This window comes from Numida meleagris, chromosome Z, assembly GCF_002078875.1.
Source record: "Numida meleagris isolate 19003 breed g44 Domestic line chromosome Z, NumMel1.0, whole genome shotgun sequence".
In the NCBI taxonomy this organism is placed as follows: Eukaryota; Metazoa; Chordata; class Aves; order Galliformes; family Numididae; genus Numida; species Numida meleagris.
The window spans coordinates 2,883,160-2,897,823 of NC_034438.1; the positions used below are offsets into that span (position 1 = coordinate 2,883,160).

The 14,664-nt window shown below is 44.7% G+C and overlaps 1 protein-coding gene across 9 annotated transcripts in view; it reads right to left on the minus strand.

Moving 5' to 3' along the window:
- Positions 1–14,664, minus strand: part of SETBP1 (SET binding protein 1) — a 250,603-nt gene that overhangs the window by 138,116 nt on the left and 97,823 nt on the right. For all 9 annotated transcript variants that reach the window (XM_021379665.1, XM_021379667.1, XM_021379666.1 and 6 more), the window contains one exon: positions 7,385–7,456. In XM_021379665.1, coding sequence (XP_021235340.1) covers positions 7,385–7,456 — 72 coding nt within the window. The remainder of the gene's footprint in view (positions 1–7,384; positions 7,457–14,664) is intronic.

A 14,664-nucleotide genomic window follows, 5' to 3' on the forward strand; every position in this document is an offset into this window, starting at 1 on the left:
CATCATTAGTGATGTCCCTCACACACTGCTGGGAGATTCTCAGCTCCTCCAGGTGTGTGGCCAAGCAGAGGGAGCAGTGTTAGGGGAGTCACCCAAGACTCAGACAGGTCAGTGTCAGGACCAGAGTGGGCCTGGCTGCTGCTCCTGCTATAGGGTGGGCTCTCTCTGAGAGAACCTCCCTGTGTCCTTAGCTCATTCACCTGGCAAATGAGCACTACCTCTCACTTATCCTCACTGAAGTGGTGCTCTGCTCACTTCCAGGTTACTTGCCCTACAACACTCATGCTATTCACCTGGAGGCACTTATTAAAGAAATGTTATCTGTGTCACAGTGCAGTTCCTGCTGAAATATAAGAGACCAGAACTAGAGTATTCCTAAGTGGGAAGTACTGTGCTGACTATTTTGTGGTGTACAGATGAAATACTGGTTTAATTTATCTGGATCTAGTAAAATCTGGAAAGAGTTTATAGAATATTGGACTTATCTCTTCGTTTATGAAATTCTGATCTGGTTTCAGGGAAGACTGACAGTCGTAAAATCAATCTGCCAAACTTTCATTCACGACTTCATTGTGAAGCTGTTACAGATACAACTAAGACTGCCAAACTCACAGGAGAGTGTGTGAATGCACAAGTGGGAATGGAGAGCACCACATTTTCTTCCTCCCAAGGCAAGCTGGCATCCTGGAGGAACAGAGGTGGTTACCAGAGCTGTTGCATCTTGATTTTACCAGCAGCTGGTTCGCTGCACCCAGAAAACACAGAAGGCTGAAATGAATATGCACTGTATCTGCAGGTTGCATGCGGGCTGATACCCTTGTACTTGTGTTCGTGTTGGTTATTATTATGCACGGAAGGAGGGAAAGCAGAAAACATTGGTCCCTGGGGATGGCATGCTGTCATGATTTTCAAGCTGGTTGCTCTGCAAGTAAAAGCCAGGGTGCTAGCAAGTCATGACTGCAGATTTTGATGCCTTGATTTTGCTGTGTGGATCGATATTAACAGTAATATTATATTTCCAGGGCATACCCAACTGACAGAACTATTGATTATTTGGTATGTAGCAGTGCATTGATACTTGATAGCAAAATGGGACACCGAAACAATAAATGTGTAGTGGTTAACAAGCAACACAGGGCATAGAGTTTCAGTGGTACAACTGGGATATCGTTTTCAAAAATGGAACATCTTTAGCATGTCAAGAATATAATTTTCTTATCTGACTTACTGAAACACCTAGAGAAAATACCTTCTTCACTGAAACCCACAGATTAAGGTCATGTTTCCAAATAAGTGCCAAATTCAATTAATAACTTCACCCTCTTTGTGACCAAACACTTGAGGTACTGCTGAAGGGAAAATGCTTTGTTCTAAATCTTAAAAAAAAATATTTATTGTATCAAGCCATCTTGCGAGTGAAAAGATTTCAAGGCAAAGCTAATGACACGTCGTATTCCAGTTGCAGTAGTCAAGGCAAAGTTACATTTTCATGTGGGTTTTTGATTCAGTGTGAAAAAATTCATAGGTATATTTAGATGAGAATAACTTGAAATCCAGCTTTCCTTATCAAGCAAAGATTTTACCCATACTTAAAAGACATAGCACCATATCCTTCCATGAGCCTTTTCTTGCACTAAGGCCTACAGTTGTCTGCTGTGGACACCTTTAACTATCAACCACCAGATCATTAAAATGAAATTCTACAGAACACCAGTCTTACGATTGAAAAAGGAGCCTCCATATGATAAGGGAGAAAGGAAATCTTTCTGTGAAGACGCACGGCACTTGCTGTTGCAGGAAAAATCAAATGACTTAAAACTTATCTGAGCTCTAAGAGGCATGGGATGTAAGTAGTAAATATGGAGGAAATGCACCTGTACTATACATGGCCTTTTCCAGGCTAATACAGGCTTTTTTTTTCTTATATCAGAATGTCAGCTTATCTGCTTTAGCCTCCATTTGCAGTGTGGAGAGGTCAGGGCACGGGAGGCTCAGTCAGTCTCTGATGGAGGCTCTCTCCTCTCTTCTCTGCTGACAAATGGAGTTTAAGGTGATGGAGTCCAGTTTCTCATCTGGCCTGAGCCTCCACAGCCACTAGTAAATTAAATGTGCCCAGAAACATTCCCAGGCACGGACACCAGCTGGCACAGAATGGTTCATATCTCTGCTCACAACCATATCTTAGCTTCCTTAACACAGCAGCTAAATGCAAAATGAACCCTGATCCATGCTGAGCCATGATTTAAGAGTTTGCTAGTTGTCACAGACCAAAAGCGTGCCAAAGTCTAGTAGCCTGAGTATCCCCGTGTATAGTCATTCCTTCCTCTTTCACAGACACCGCTTAGTTTGCTGAAGACAGATGCAGCCCAAGGCACTGGTTATGACATAAGCATCCTTTATCCCTTGTCTTGCCCAAGATCACCACTTTGCAGAAAAGTGAAGGGAGGTTCACTTTATCTGGTTACAACAATAGTGTTTTTCTATTTCGTGATATCACTCTTACTCAAGTGAGAAACCGGAGATCTCTGCTGTCTGCAGTCTAAGAATAATTGCAAGGAACCAGATACTACCATGCTTAAAATGACTAAGTTAGACAAACACAGCTTAACTTCACAAACAAACTGTCCTCTTTTTCCCATCCCATAGCACTGTCATCTGTCTGATATCGCTTCTTCAATACTTGCCACTTTAAATTTTATAACCCCCCAAAAAACATCTCACCTCTAATAGTTATCATGTGCTCTAACCATTCTACTCTGGAGGACCATAAGATGTCCTAGATGAGCTTCTGTACTAAGCTGAAAATCAGTTAATCTGTTTTCATGGATCTCTCTGATTTACAGAAACGGAAGACAAGACCATGCTCTGAGTGTATCAGGACAGGGATTGTTTGGCAGAAGACCCAGCAGCACAAAACCAATCCCATGCCAAGAGGAAAGACTTTAATACAGTGTCTCCCAAGGCGAGATAACGTTCTATATCTCACAGAGACCTGTGCATTATAAGGTGGAAGGGGGCAGAGGAAACATTTCATACCTTCACCCTCTTCACCACACACACCACAAAGCCTTCTCACTGGAGATGTTTAAAAGGTTTCATCAGAAGCTCTTACTCTCAGATGAGTCCTTTCAGAGGAACTCATCCCTTTGAGCAGCTTCCATTGCGAAGCTGTCTGTGGGCCAGGTATATTTTGGCAACAGCACATTTGGAGGAGGAGGCAGCAGCAGGGCTGCTACCCACCCTTTGATACACCTTGCTTTTCCTATTGGAAAGGTGGTGAAGGCTGGTGTCAGGCAGCTAGTGTCTCTTCATAGCTCCTGGACATCTCCACAGCCCTAGTAGCTGCAGTTTAAGGCCCCATGTGGGCTCAAGCTTCCATGTTTCACTGTAGTTCCCTGTCTTGGGGAGCTATAATGCCAGGAAGATGACTTAAAGCCAGCAGAATCTAATGCCTTATGATCCTATCCTAAAAGGCAGGAGGAGTGGGAAGCTCAGCAGGCACCTGATTGAAGAGGCTGGGGGAGATAAGAAGAGATGGTGTCCTGCTGTGCATTTCCTCCACCTCCATAACCTTTTCATTTTCAAAGACTTTCCATAGGGCTGTGCCAGCTATTGTTCTCCAGACCTGATGCATCAGCATCCTCACTACACTGATAGCAGTTAGGGATTCATGCACTGCCAGCCCTTCTCTCTCTTCCCTTTGGGGGAAAAAAAACAGATCATTCAGCTTCAAGAGGAAACAAAACTTGTACAACTTAGACATCCCCATTCTAGCATGTGCAGGGCTATTTTACATACTCCATAACACGTATGGGATTCCTGTGTTTGTATGGCTCATCCTCATGCACACCCATTTTCATTTACATCATGCTTCATAAAATGCTCGACCTTCTTCCCCGGAAGTGGCCTTGGCAGCCAGATCAAACTTTGGCACAACCATTCCTAATGAGCAGAGTCAGCAATGAATGAGCATTCTCCTTCATGCTAGTTATCTAGGAGGCAGAGTATCGATATTGGACATTAAGTTATAAAGGATTTTAATTTAAATCTACAATGAAATTTAAGGAGTAATCTTTTGCAGGTAGTAGACAAACTTGATATAAAAGTTATTTTCATTTCTCTTTGACTCCATTCGAAGAAAAATGCTACTAAGGCCATACATTTTTTAAAAACACACATTTTTTGCAAATAGGGTTGAAAAAAGGTTTAAGAACTATGGCTGTTATCTCAAAAATGACACAGACACTTCTATGTGAGTGTGTGTTTCCCTTCAGTCCCAGATAACCACATTTGCAATGTGCACACCTTGGATTTGGGACTGCAGCTCCCTACACTCCCTGGAATCCTGTCAGTATCTAAAGGGGAGCTACAGGAAAGAAGAGGACAGACTCTTTAGCAGGGTCTGTGGTGATAGGACAAGGGGAAATGGTTTCAAACTAAACAAGGGTAGATTTAGATTAGATATAAGGAAAAAGAATTTACCAGTGAGGGTAGTGAGGCACCGGCACAGGTTGCCCAGTGATGTGGTGGGTGCCCCGTCCCTGGAGACTTTCAAGGCAAGGCTGGATAAGGCCCTGGGTAACCCGATCTATCTGTAGATGTCCCTGTGCAATGGACTAGATGGTGCCCAGAGATCCCTTCCAAATCTAAGGATTCTATGATTCCGGGGCTCTATGACTCTATGACTGTTTTTGTGTAGAACTTTCTGCCAAAATGGGGTTATTAGTGATAGGAAATATTGCAGTGTCACCCACAGGCTTTCTAGAATTGAAGGTCAGAGAATATTAGGGATAAACTGTAAGCTGTGATATTCAACTGGAGCTGGCATACTTGAGTGAGTTTGAATCGCCTGTTCCAATACTTTACTCCTTCATTTTCATATGCTGGTCCTGGCTCCAGTGATTTAACCACCTGAATACACCGAAGAAGGATGGTCACTGGAAGGATCTCATAACAAAAAGAGCATTCCTGGCCCTCTTACCATCACATCATAATCCGTCCCTAATATAGCTTGAGATTTCATCTGATCAAAAGGTCATAAGATGCTGCTGCTAAGTATCACTCTGTCTCTGTTCAGCCAAAGGCATTTTTACTCTGTACAGCAGGCAGGGAAATGCAATAGCAAAGCCTTCAAATCTGTTTGTATAATAGATGAAGTCTTTGCTATGTAGCATTTATCTTCCTTCAGGGAGTGACACCTGATAAATAAATCTTGAGTTGCCAGTGAATTTAAATAAAATAAAGGCAAATCATATCCTTACACGCTGTAAATACATAGCTGCAGAGAACACAAGTCCCCACTGTCCCACCATTTACTCCTCTACAAAAGCTATAGAGCAATGACCGTTCTCAATTTCTGCCAAAATCAAGGGAGCCCAAATCTTTGAAAACATAAAGAAGAGCACAGTGATAGCATAGGAGGGAATTAAAAATACATCACTCATTTAGGCTAATGAAAGGGTATAAACTGACATATTGCTTTTTAAAGTTAGCAAAAAGCAAAAGCCAAAGAGAGGCGCTATTAGCATATCAATGCGAGCAATGGAGTGAAAATGAGGGCACGTCTAGTAAATGGTGGGATGCCTCTCTCCATGAAAAACACTAGGGTGGGCAATTTTCTATATATCCTAGGATGAATATAACACCAAACGACATCCTATCAAACACCACCATGTTGGCCAGCCAGACACCACTGCACTGCCATGTGCAGGTGGCTGCAGCTCCATCAGTCCAGTGCTGCTCCTATCCCTGGATGGCAAGCATTGCCAATGGCTGCCTGCCATCCAGATCCCTCGTCTAGCAGATCTGCAGAGCTAGTGTGTGAGAGCTCCACAACTGGAAAAGCACCGCCTCGTGTCTCCCACACACCTGAGTGGCAGTCGCAACTGCATTAAGAACCTGTCTTTCCCAAACTCTGCCCTATCCCTGCTCTCCAGATGGAGAGCTATGCACCGCAATGGACAGACAGTGCCTTTAACTGCAACTGGCAGTCATTTTGCTCCTCTCTGTGCTTTGAAAGCTGAGAGACATTAAAGATTAGTTGAAAAATCATGACTATTTCTCACTAAGAAGCAACACTGGTAATAGGCTTCAGGAAAAAATCCTCCTAAATGCAAGTGATAAGCGTAGACTGTGTGAAGGCTGACAGGTCTGATTATAATTATCACTGCGAGGGAACCAGCACTAACCTCCCTTCTGGAAGGTAATGACAATTCCTGGAAGGGAATGTGCAAGTGAACATATTATCATAAACAAAATCATTGCATGTGAAACTGATGTGCGCTGAGAAATGAAATAAGACCTTGATTTAGAAAAAAGAAAAAAAAATCAAAACAAATAAAACAAATAAAAAACCACTTTGAGAGCCCGTTCGTGTTTGCTCCTGTAGAATGCAGTACTCGTACTCTAAAGTTTTACTGACTTCAGGATGGTGCATGAGGTGGAGTCATGCATTTAAGGGGTGTTTGGAAAGAAAGGATCTCTCCTGATACCATATTTAAAGAAAATGCTCTGCAAAAGGACATGAACATATTGCCTGAGAAAGCATGTTTCTCCAGACTCAGCTAAATAACCGGAACTAAGAAAAAACTCAAACATCAAACCAACCGCTCCCTTTCCTCATGTCCTAGAAGGACGAAATCCAAACAGAACCAACATAGAGGTCTTTAAATTAAATCTATCCTTTGGCTGAAACACAATGGTATTAGCTTTTCACCAGACTTCCAGGAGTCCTAGATACAATAGGTAGTATACCTTCACGATCATCCTGTCCTATCCTTCGCTGTGCTTTCTCTGATGGCATTACAATTTTCATAGGCTGTGGACTGTTTTGCTGTTTCTCATTCTATTTCCATTGGGAGCTCGGAAATAGAAAAACTTGGTCAATGTGGAATAGGATTAGAAGCACAGCAGATTTTTCTTTCTGAACAAAGGGAAATAGACATTATCTTCTTAATAGTGGGCTATAACTGCAGAGAAGATGAAGAGGAGGGCCTCAGAGTCAAAGGCAGTTCGAGGAGTTTCATTCTCATTATATCTCAATGGAGTGAAGCAAATAAATTGCACAAGGAGACATATGGAAGCTCACTACGCAAATGGCCTATTTAAGGCTCTTACTTCCTAATTAGGTCCCAGTGTCAGGAGGTTGGTAACAATTATTCACATGTAGATCATTTGGATACAATACAAACTGTTATAAAACCCAAACCATCATAATGGTACACATTAAAAAGAAGTCCTTTTTGGCTCGATCTTTTTAGACTCTTTCACTTAGCACTTAGAATGTCAGTTTCTGTGCTGTGCACATCCCGAGTTTTGTATCTAATTCTTCAGTAATGAGTTTGGAAGGGGAAAAAGGTCCGCAACTGTAACTCCTTGGTCTTACCTTATTCGCAGATTTTGTCATCGGACTCTGCACGGGGAACCCACACTCTCTTCCCAAATTCTTCATCTGGTTCTGTGGCATTTCCCAGAGAAAAGAGAAAAGAAAAAATATTAATTGTGGACATGAAAGTGCAGAAAATGATCACAAGTCTCTGAATTTTTACTCTTTTCCAATTCATTGCATACTTCTTTGTGTGCATCACTCAGGACCCTTTGAACTGGTGTTCACTCCCAGTTGCCTTGGCCCCTGCCAGTTCTGGAAGGTCCAAGCTCCTCCTTAAACCATGCAGAGGGACAAGTTTCTCCCCCATGTAGCTCAGGTGAAAGCAGTGGCAACGTGGTGCCATCATGACTTTGCCCAGTGGCCATGAGGCACATCCCAAACTGTGATGACTGGGAGCAGATCCACAGATTCCTATGACAACCCACTTTGCTAAAGCTTGGGAAGAGCAGGAAATGTATCCTGTGATGCCAACCCATCTCCTTTGTCTAAGACTTACAGCAGAGGGCTAAAGCAAAAGATTAACACTTTGCAAAAAAACATTTAAAGCAGGGTAAGTGGTTTTAATTCAGTATCATTCCCATAGCAAACCTTGTATTTCTCTATTACAGGTAGAAATATTCTTCTCCCTTTCTTCCCCTCCCACCTCCTCTCCCCTCTTAGTCCACCTCTTGAGCCCTTCGCACGAAAGGTGAAATATTTCACATTTTCACCTGTGATAATGCAGATCACAGAGTGTTTTCTTTGCTTTGCTTGTCACTGATTTTGCCCGTGGCATCTTTTTAAGCAACAGCCTGTGCAAAGATAATAGGTGGCACAATTCTCTGTAACTGGAATCAGCAACAAATCAGCCATCTGCCACTCCAGGGGTCTGAGATTAACCTAGCTACTGGACTGTGACTGCAAAGCATTTGCACATTTAGATTACAGAAGTGTGAGGCTACCGGTCCAAAAAAAATTACTGGGAGTGGGGAAGTGTGGGGAGAAGGGGTGGAAGAAAGCACTGGAAGAGCCCTCTGGGTTAACCCTTCTGCATGCAAGACATCTCATAACAACTCCAAGCAAGCAAGGTTTCATTGTAAGACATTAAAAAGAAGAGGAATTTGAAGTAAGCAACTTGAAATTCATGAGATATTATGCTTCAAGGAAATACATCCAGAGAATTCTTTAATATAGGCAGAAATACAGATGAAGACACTCAGCTGCATTGTCACTGCTTCACAGTGTCTATTGGGAAGTTATGATCAGATGGCTTACCTGAAGCACTAGAAAAGTACAAGAGAAATGTATTTGTCCCAGAATGGGCACCCTTATACAAGCTCTCTTACTCCAGAGCATTGTCAAGAGATTGAGACATTGAAGATATCTGTGCTCTGCAGTATAAAGCTTTAAGAAGGTCCCTTCATTTTCTGTTCTCAGTTTGTCTTCCTAAATATCATGCCACACAATGCTGCATTGCACACATGATTACTGTTGGAATACATTAATTTTTTGTCTACATATTTGGTATCCTGTCTATAGATCTGTTCACTAATTGTTATTTGGAAAGTGAACCTACTAGGAGCTTTAAATCAGAAGGAAATACACGTTGGCTGGACATCTCAAAGTATGAGTTGTGATCTGTGCAGGTGCACGAGTGTTAGGACAGCTGCCAGGGTCTCCTCTGCTCACTTTCATGTGGGTTTTAATCCCCACTCCCAGTGTTTGCTTTTCCAGGTTGGCATCTCATGGTGAGGGATCTTAGGTTAAAAAGAGGGGGCTGTGCCCAGAGGAAGAGCAGCAGCACTAGCCAAAACCATCAGCAAGGACACCTGGGAAATTCAGGCATATTCTACATGGTATGTACCTTTGGCGAGGATGGTAGCTTAAATACACAATTCACCTCATTAAGTCTAAAGAGGCAACAGAAAAGCAAACAGCAAGCCCATGTGCGCACATGCAAACACATATATTTATGTGTGTACTTTATTCACTAAAAGCAGGTGGCATCTGGTGGAAAGCACAGTAGCACAGCAATTACGCTGAGTTACTTGACCAACCTACCAACCTTCTTGTTGACATTGGCCACTTTTTTCCTACCCACTCCAATGACCCCAAAGCTGAGCTCTTCACTTGTGACAAAGAGCAAGAAGACACAATGGCATCTCTTTTGCTCAAGACTAAGTCAGGCTGCAGCTACCACATGGTTGGAGGAACAAGGAGAGAACGATAACTGCAGACATCCTGCTCCATACAAAGATGACTCATGTTGTGCCAGAAATTAACACACATCCTAGCAGTGTTAATCTGGGACAGTGTTTCTGATGCTCTGAGAGGAAGGACCATTGATTTGCAAGGGGCTGTCACTGGATAAGAGGAGGATGAAGGAAAGTAGCTGAACCTTTCAGTCACAATATATTTATCACATTATTTCTGACAGGCATTGACTGAGCAGAATCAAAAACCAGGTTTACATGTTTAGAACCAACATGAGATTTGAAGAGATTTGGTTATATACTAGGGCAGGAATTCCAGGTGAGATAGAGATCACCGGGATCATCCCACATTTGGGACTACAAACTGGGCCAAGCTAACAACATGCAAGCTTCTGAGATGCAGCAAGCTGATGAGCCTCTGCCCATGCTTTAGGAAGGTCTCCTTGAAGCTGACCTGCTGGCTGCTGATAAAACAAGATCTGGATCTGTTGTCAAACCAATAGTTGGGGGTTTTCTCACCCCAGTCTCAAATTACCATCAAGACAACCTGAAACTAGCAATCTAAACCACAGTATGATCTAGACAGAAATGTGTGTATAAATGTGGTAGGGGAAAGATTTTTGCTTTCAGCTTCCATGCTGCATTCCTACAAGAAAGTTTGTAGATGCTGGTAACCATTTCAAGATGGTTAAAAATTATGCTACTTGCATGCACCTTTTCCCACCCTATGAATGAAGGGAAGAGGGGAACAACACAGGACAAAACCTTCCCTTTCAGACAAAAACCACAGCAAAACTCCAGCCCAACCCATGTGAATCAGCTAACGTTATGAATTGCTGTCAAAGTTTCAGACCTTTATTATTATTATTATATCTTTTTGTCCAGGTACGCTTTGCAGGAAGGGGCTTTTACAACAGAAACCGCACCACCGCATTAAGCAGGGCCTTGGCTGACCATGTAACTGTGGCACGCAGCCTGGAAGTTGCCACATCCCTCAGTAAATGAGAAGCACATGGGAGCACCGATGCAGGCGATGCTGCACCTTGCAGAGATTCGCGTGTCCTACAAGTAACCTTGCATCATGATACAGAGCAGTGAGAGCAGCCTTATGGGTACTGCGAGAGGAGGAGGACAGCGAGGAGGAGGGGAAGGAGTGGCAATGGGGAAACAGTCAGAAAACTCCCCAGGAATCAAGTCTTCTATTTCTTCCTAGGAAAAAAGAATGTTAAAAAAAAAAAAAAATCCTTCTGAACTGGGATTTCAGCGAGCAGAAGGGGATGGGTGCGTTAGCTCCTTCTGTTACCTGTTTATAATCCTTTACATATGAGCCTGGTAACATCCACAGCCAGGCTAGGAATGGGTGAAAACACAGCATTTCTGCCTGGCATTTGCTGTGCTGTGCCCAGGGGTAGTGCTGTTGGGGATGCCAGGGGCTGCCTGGCTCCTGCTACCCCCTCTCTGAGATGGGACCTGTGCAAAGCCAGGAACAAGAATCCCTAAATATCACTGGGGATGGGCAAGGAGGGAAGAGGGTGGCATTTGAAAGGTAAAACAGGAGGGAGAAGTCTCCTGCATCCGGCTGGTGGCCCCGCACCACAGCCATTCTTATTCCTGGCACGTTTCGCCACTCCCGAGAGCAGCCCTGCTTGGAAATATTAGTGCGGCACAGAGCGCCGTTTTCGAGTTGCTGCAGCTCCTTCTTGGCACTGGTTCAGCTTTTTGTCTTTTCTTCTCCTCCGAGCACACAGTGGAGGGAGGAGGAGAGGAAGGACGAAAACAAGGCGCTTCTCTCCGCAGCCGCATTCCTCCCCTGGCACCCCCAGCGTCAACCCCACACCCCTGGCCTGCTCTCACCCAGCCCCACTCAGCAAATGTAAATCTTCCCACAGCAGCCAGTCCATAGCTTCCTTCCCCCTCCTGCCATCCCTTTTCATTGCTTTCTCCTTTGTGCTCCTCTAAATTTTTCCAGCCAAGCGTTGCAACCTTCCACCCCCCCCTCCTTTCTCCTCCACCCCTCACCCTCCCACCTCCTCCCCACGCATTGGAAAAAATCGTGCCATGGTTGCCAATGTCCTGGCATCTCCTTGTAGCAGAGGGTGATGGCAGCTCCCTTGTGCACCCCTAGACTCCCTAGTCCATCTCATCTCAAGCAGGAGCTTTGGGGACTCCAGGTCCTCATGTGTACGCCCACGTGCACATCAGTGGATGTTCTCCATTTGCATCCCTTGACATAGCTTTAAATACAAACTTCCTGCAAGCAGGCATTTGGCAACCAAATGCGTCCTCATGCTTGGGCCAGGGAAAAAAACAGAGGTGGAATAGTGAGGGAGGGAGGGTGTATTTTTTTAAGCAACCCAAACATGGCACAGAGCTCTTCCACCAACTTTGTCCCAGGCTGCTGTGCTGGCAGCCAGCTGTCGGTTCCAGCCTGGCATCCGCTTTCATTTGTTTTTCTCTGCTCTTAAACTCCCTCCTCCCAAATATTTATCACCCCCCTTTTTTTTTTCTCTCTCCTTTTTTAATCCTTTTTCCCTCCTAGTATGCCCACAGGAGGGGCTCTTTCCCCCTCCCACCCACAAATCCAAAGAAGCATGTGTGGAACGAGCAGCAACGGGAGTGAAACATGATGCAACACTCAGTGGACCAAGAGGGAGGGGAGGAAAAACCCCATATGTACATACAACATATGTATGCTCTTCTCTGAGGAAGATGGAGGGAGGGAGAGATGACCTGAAAGCAGGCAAAGCAGTCTCACAGATGCCAGGATGAGAAAACACCATCTCCCTTCTTGGGGGAGCTTTGGCTGGAGGGGAAAATGCATTTTCCTCGTGGGAAAGGACCCAAGAGAGCCAACTCTCAGCCCAATGTGACTCCAGCTAAATCAGAGTTTGTAACGCGCATATTCATGGTGGAGACAAAGTGGCGTTAAGTGCACATCATCTGGTGCCTGCAGGGAAGAGATATTTTGAGGGAAAATAATAAGAATTATGTTACTGATGCTGGAAGTGATCTGGGAGGGATGTGCAGGGGAAAGAGAAGGTGCACTATGGATTTCAGTCTAGCAAAAGCAATGGCAGGAGTGTGTTGAGCTTCAAGCCAGGCTGGAGATCCAGAGCAGAATACAATCCTGTGAGCAGCCAGTGGGATTATCAGGGGGCTTCCGAGGAGTCAGGTTGAGCACTCTTCTCTACTGGGCACATCAGAAGTGACTCCTGTGGAGTCAGGGCAGAAGGAAGGCTGTGGGACAGACGGGCACATGCTGCATCCCAGCCCCGATGCTTCCACTTGCTGCAGCTATGAGTCCTTTGGGAGGAGCAGAAAAGCACCTGGCTGGTTCTTACCAACCATGTTCTGGTCACCTTGGGGAATAGCAAAGCAAGTGACTGGAAAGCTGGGTCGCAGAGACAGACCAACAGACAGACAGACAGCATGCTCAGGGTGGTACAGACAAAACAGCAGTGTCCTGAGCAGCTGCCTAATATGTATCTTGGCAAAATCTTGCCTGGCTGTGGATGAAGCAGAAAGTGCAGGCTGGAATCGTAAAGACATCAGTTGGTCTGACTTTTTCTTCCCTGGCCTGCATGTTGAATGCAGCAGGAAAGCGATGGGCTGGTGGCACAGAGTATCTGCCAGGAGCCACTCGGAAGAGTTGATCCTTCAGCTGACACCAGCTGCTGTGCATGGAGCAGTTAATGGGCAAACACTGAAGTGGGCTGAAAATAAGCAGATGCCCTGCTATGACTGTGGTCATTAAGAGGCATGGGTAGGTGCACACTAAAACCCTGTGCCCACCCCTTTAGGAGCAACACCACCACTGGGACACATCCACTGTGCAAGGTCCTACATTGGAGCATTCTCCAGGCTTGGCACAGCATGGCTGGCCCTTGCTGGGTTGGACGGAGCAACATCCAGGTAGGACTCAAATGTACTCCTATGAGTTGTGGCTTCATTGTTTGAGACCAATTGTACAAGGATATCACTCAACACTGGCACTGGCTCATCCTAACATCTGCTTCCAAACAGAGCCATCGACAAACTGTATCCTCTCTCCTAGCCAGTTTACCCTATGATATTCTCTCTTTCCTGTTCCTCAGGCTTCGGGTAGGTTTCTACCCTTCCCTCCAGTCTTGAGGGACTGCTGGTTGTATCTGGCAAAGTGGATGAGTCCCTCATGTGCATCTGTGGCTAAGAAGACTCTGAAATCTCATTTGGAGGCCACCATAGAGAAACATCCCAGCCTGGAGGTATCTGTAGTTCATTGAAGGGTCTCACAGGCAGAAGCAGTTTCAGATGCTTTGAGTGGAAAGGAACTATAAATAAAAGATATTACAGACTAACGAGTTCTCAGCTGCAAACTGGAGTGGGAAAGAATATTTTAGCATCCTCTTTCTAGGCACATTAACTATTGGCAGACATGATCATTCAGGTCCTCAGCGCTGAAAACTTCACAAAGCGTGCAGTACGCTGAGTCCACACATTCCACCTCCAGTTTTAATGGCTCTAAAATCAACCCTACCTATGCTATGCTCCTCATGCACAGACAGCATCCAAATACTGTGTCACTTTAGGGGGTTATGACAGTAAACATACACTACATGGTGATCTTTTCCAGGAAAACTGGGGACCACTGCTGCTGTAAGCTCACAATAGATGGTACCTAAAGATTGTTATTAACTGGCTTCTGATGCTTTCCTTCCCAGAGTGAGCAAGCACTTTGTATCAGTCTGGCTTGCTTTAGTGCAGTGACCCAGCATTGTGCTCTGCAGCTGAAAGTTCAGGTCCCAGCTGAGGGGCTAAACTCTTGCTGACACTGTGCTGATTTCTCTGCCTCTGTCACCCACACTACCAACAATGTGGGGGGGGGGGATGTTGGTTTTTCCAGGCTGAGACAGAGAGAAAAAAATTTCTGCAAAACAGAGAGAAGATGCAGCAAAGGAGAAGGGAGACAAAGTGATGCCGATGTGTACCGTTAGGTTGAGTGCAGGAAATCCTTTGGATAGCATGGGGCACTTCATTGCTTTCTTCTTTTTCTTTCTCCTGCCAGGGAGAAGATCTTGCTGGAGAGGCAATTAAAATGTTATGAGC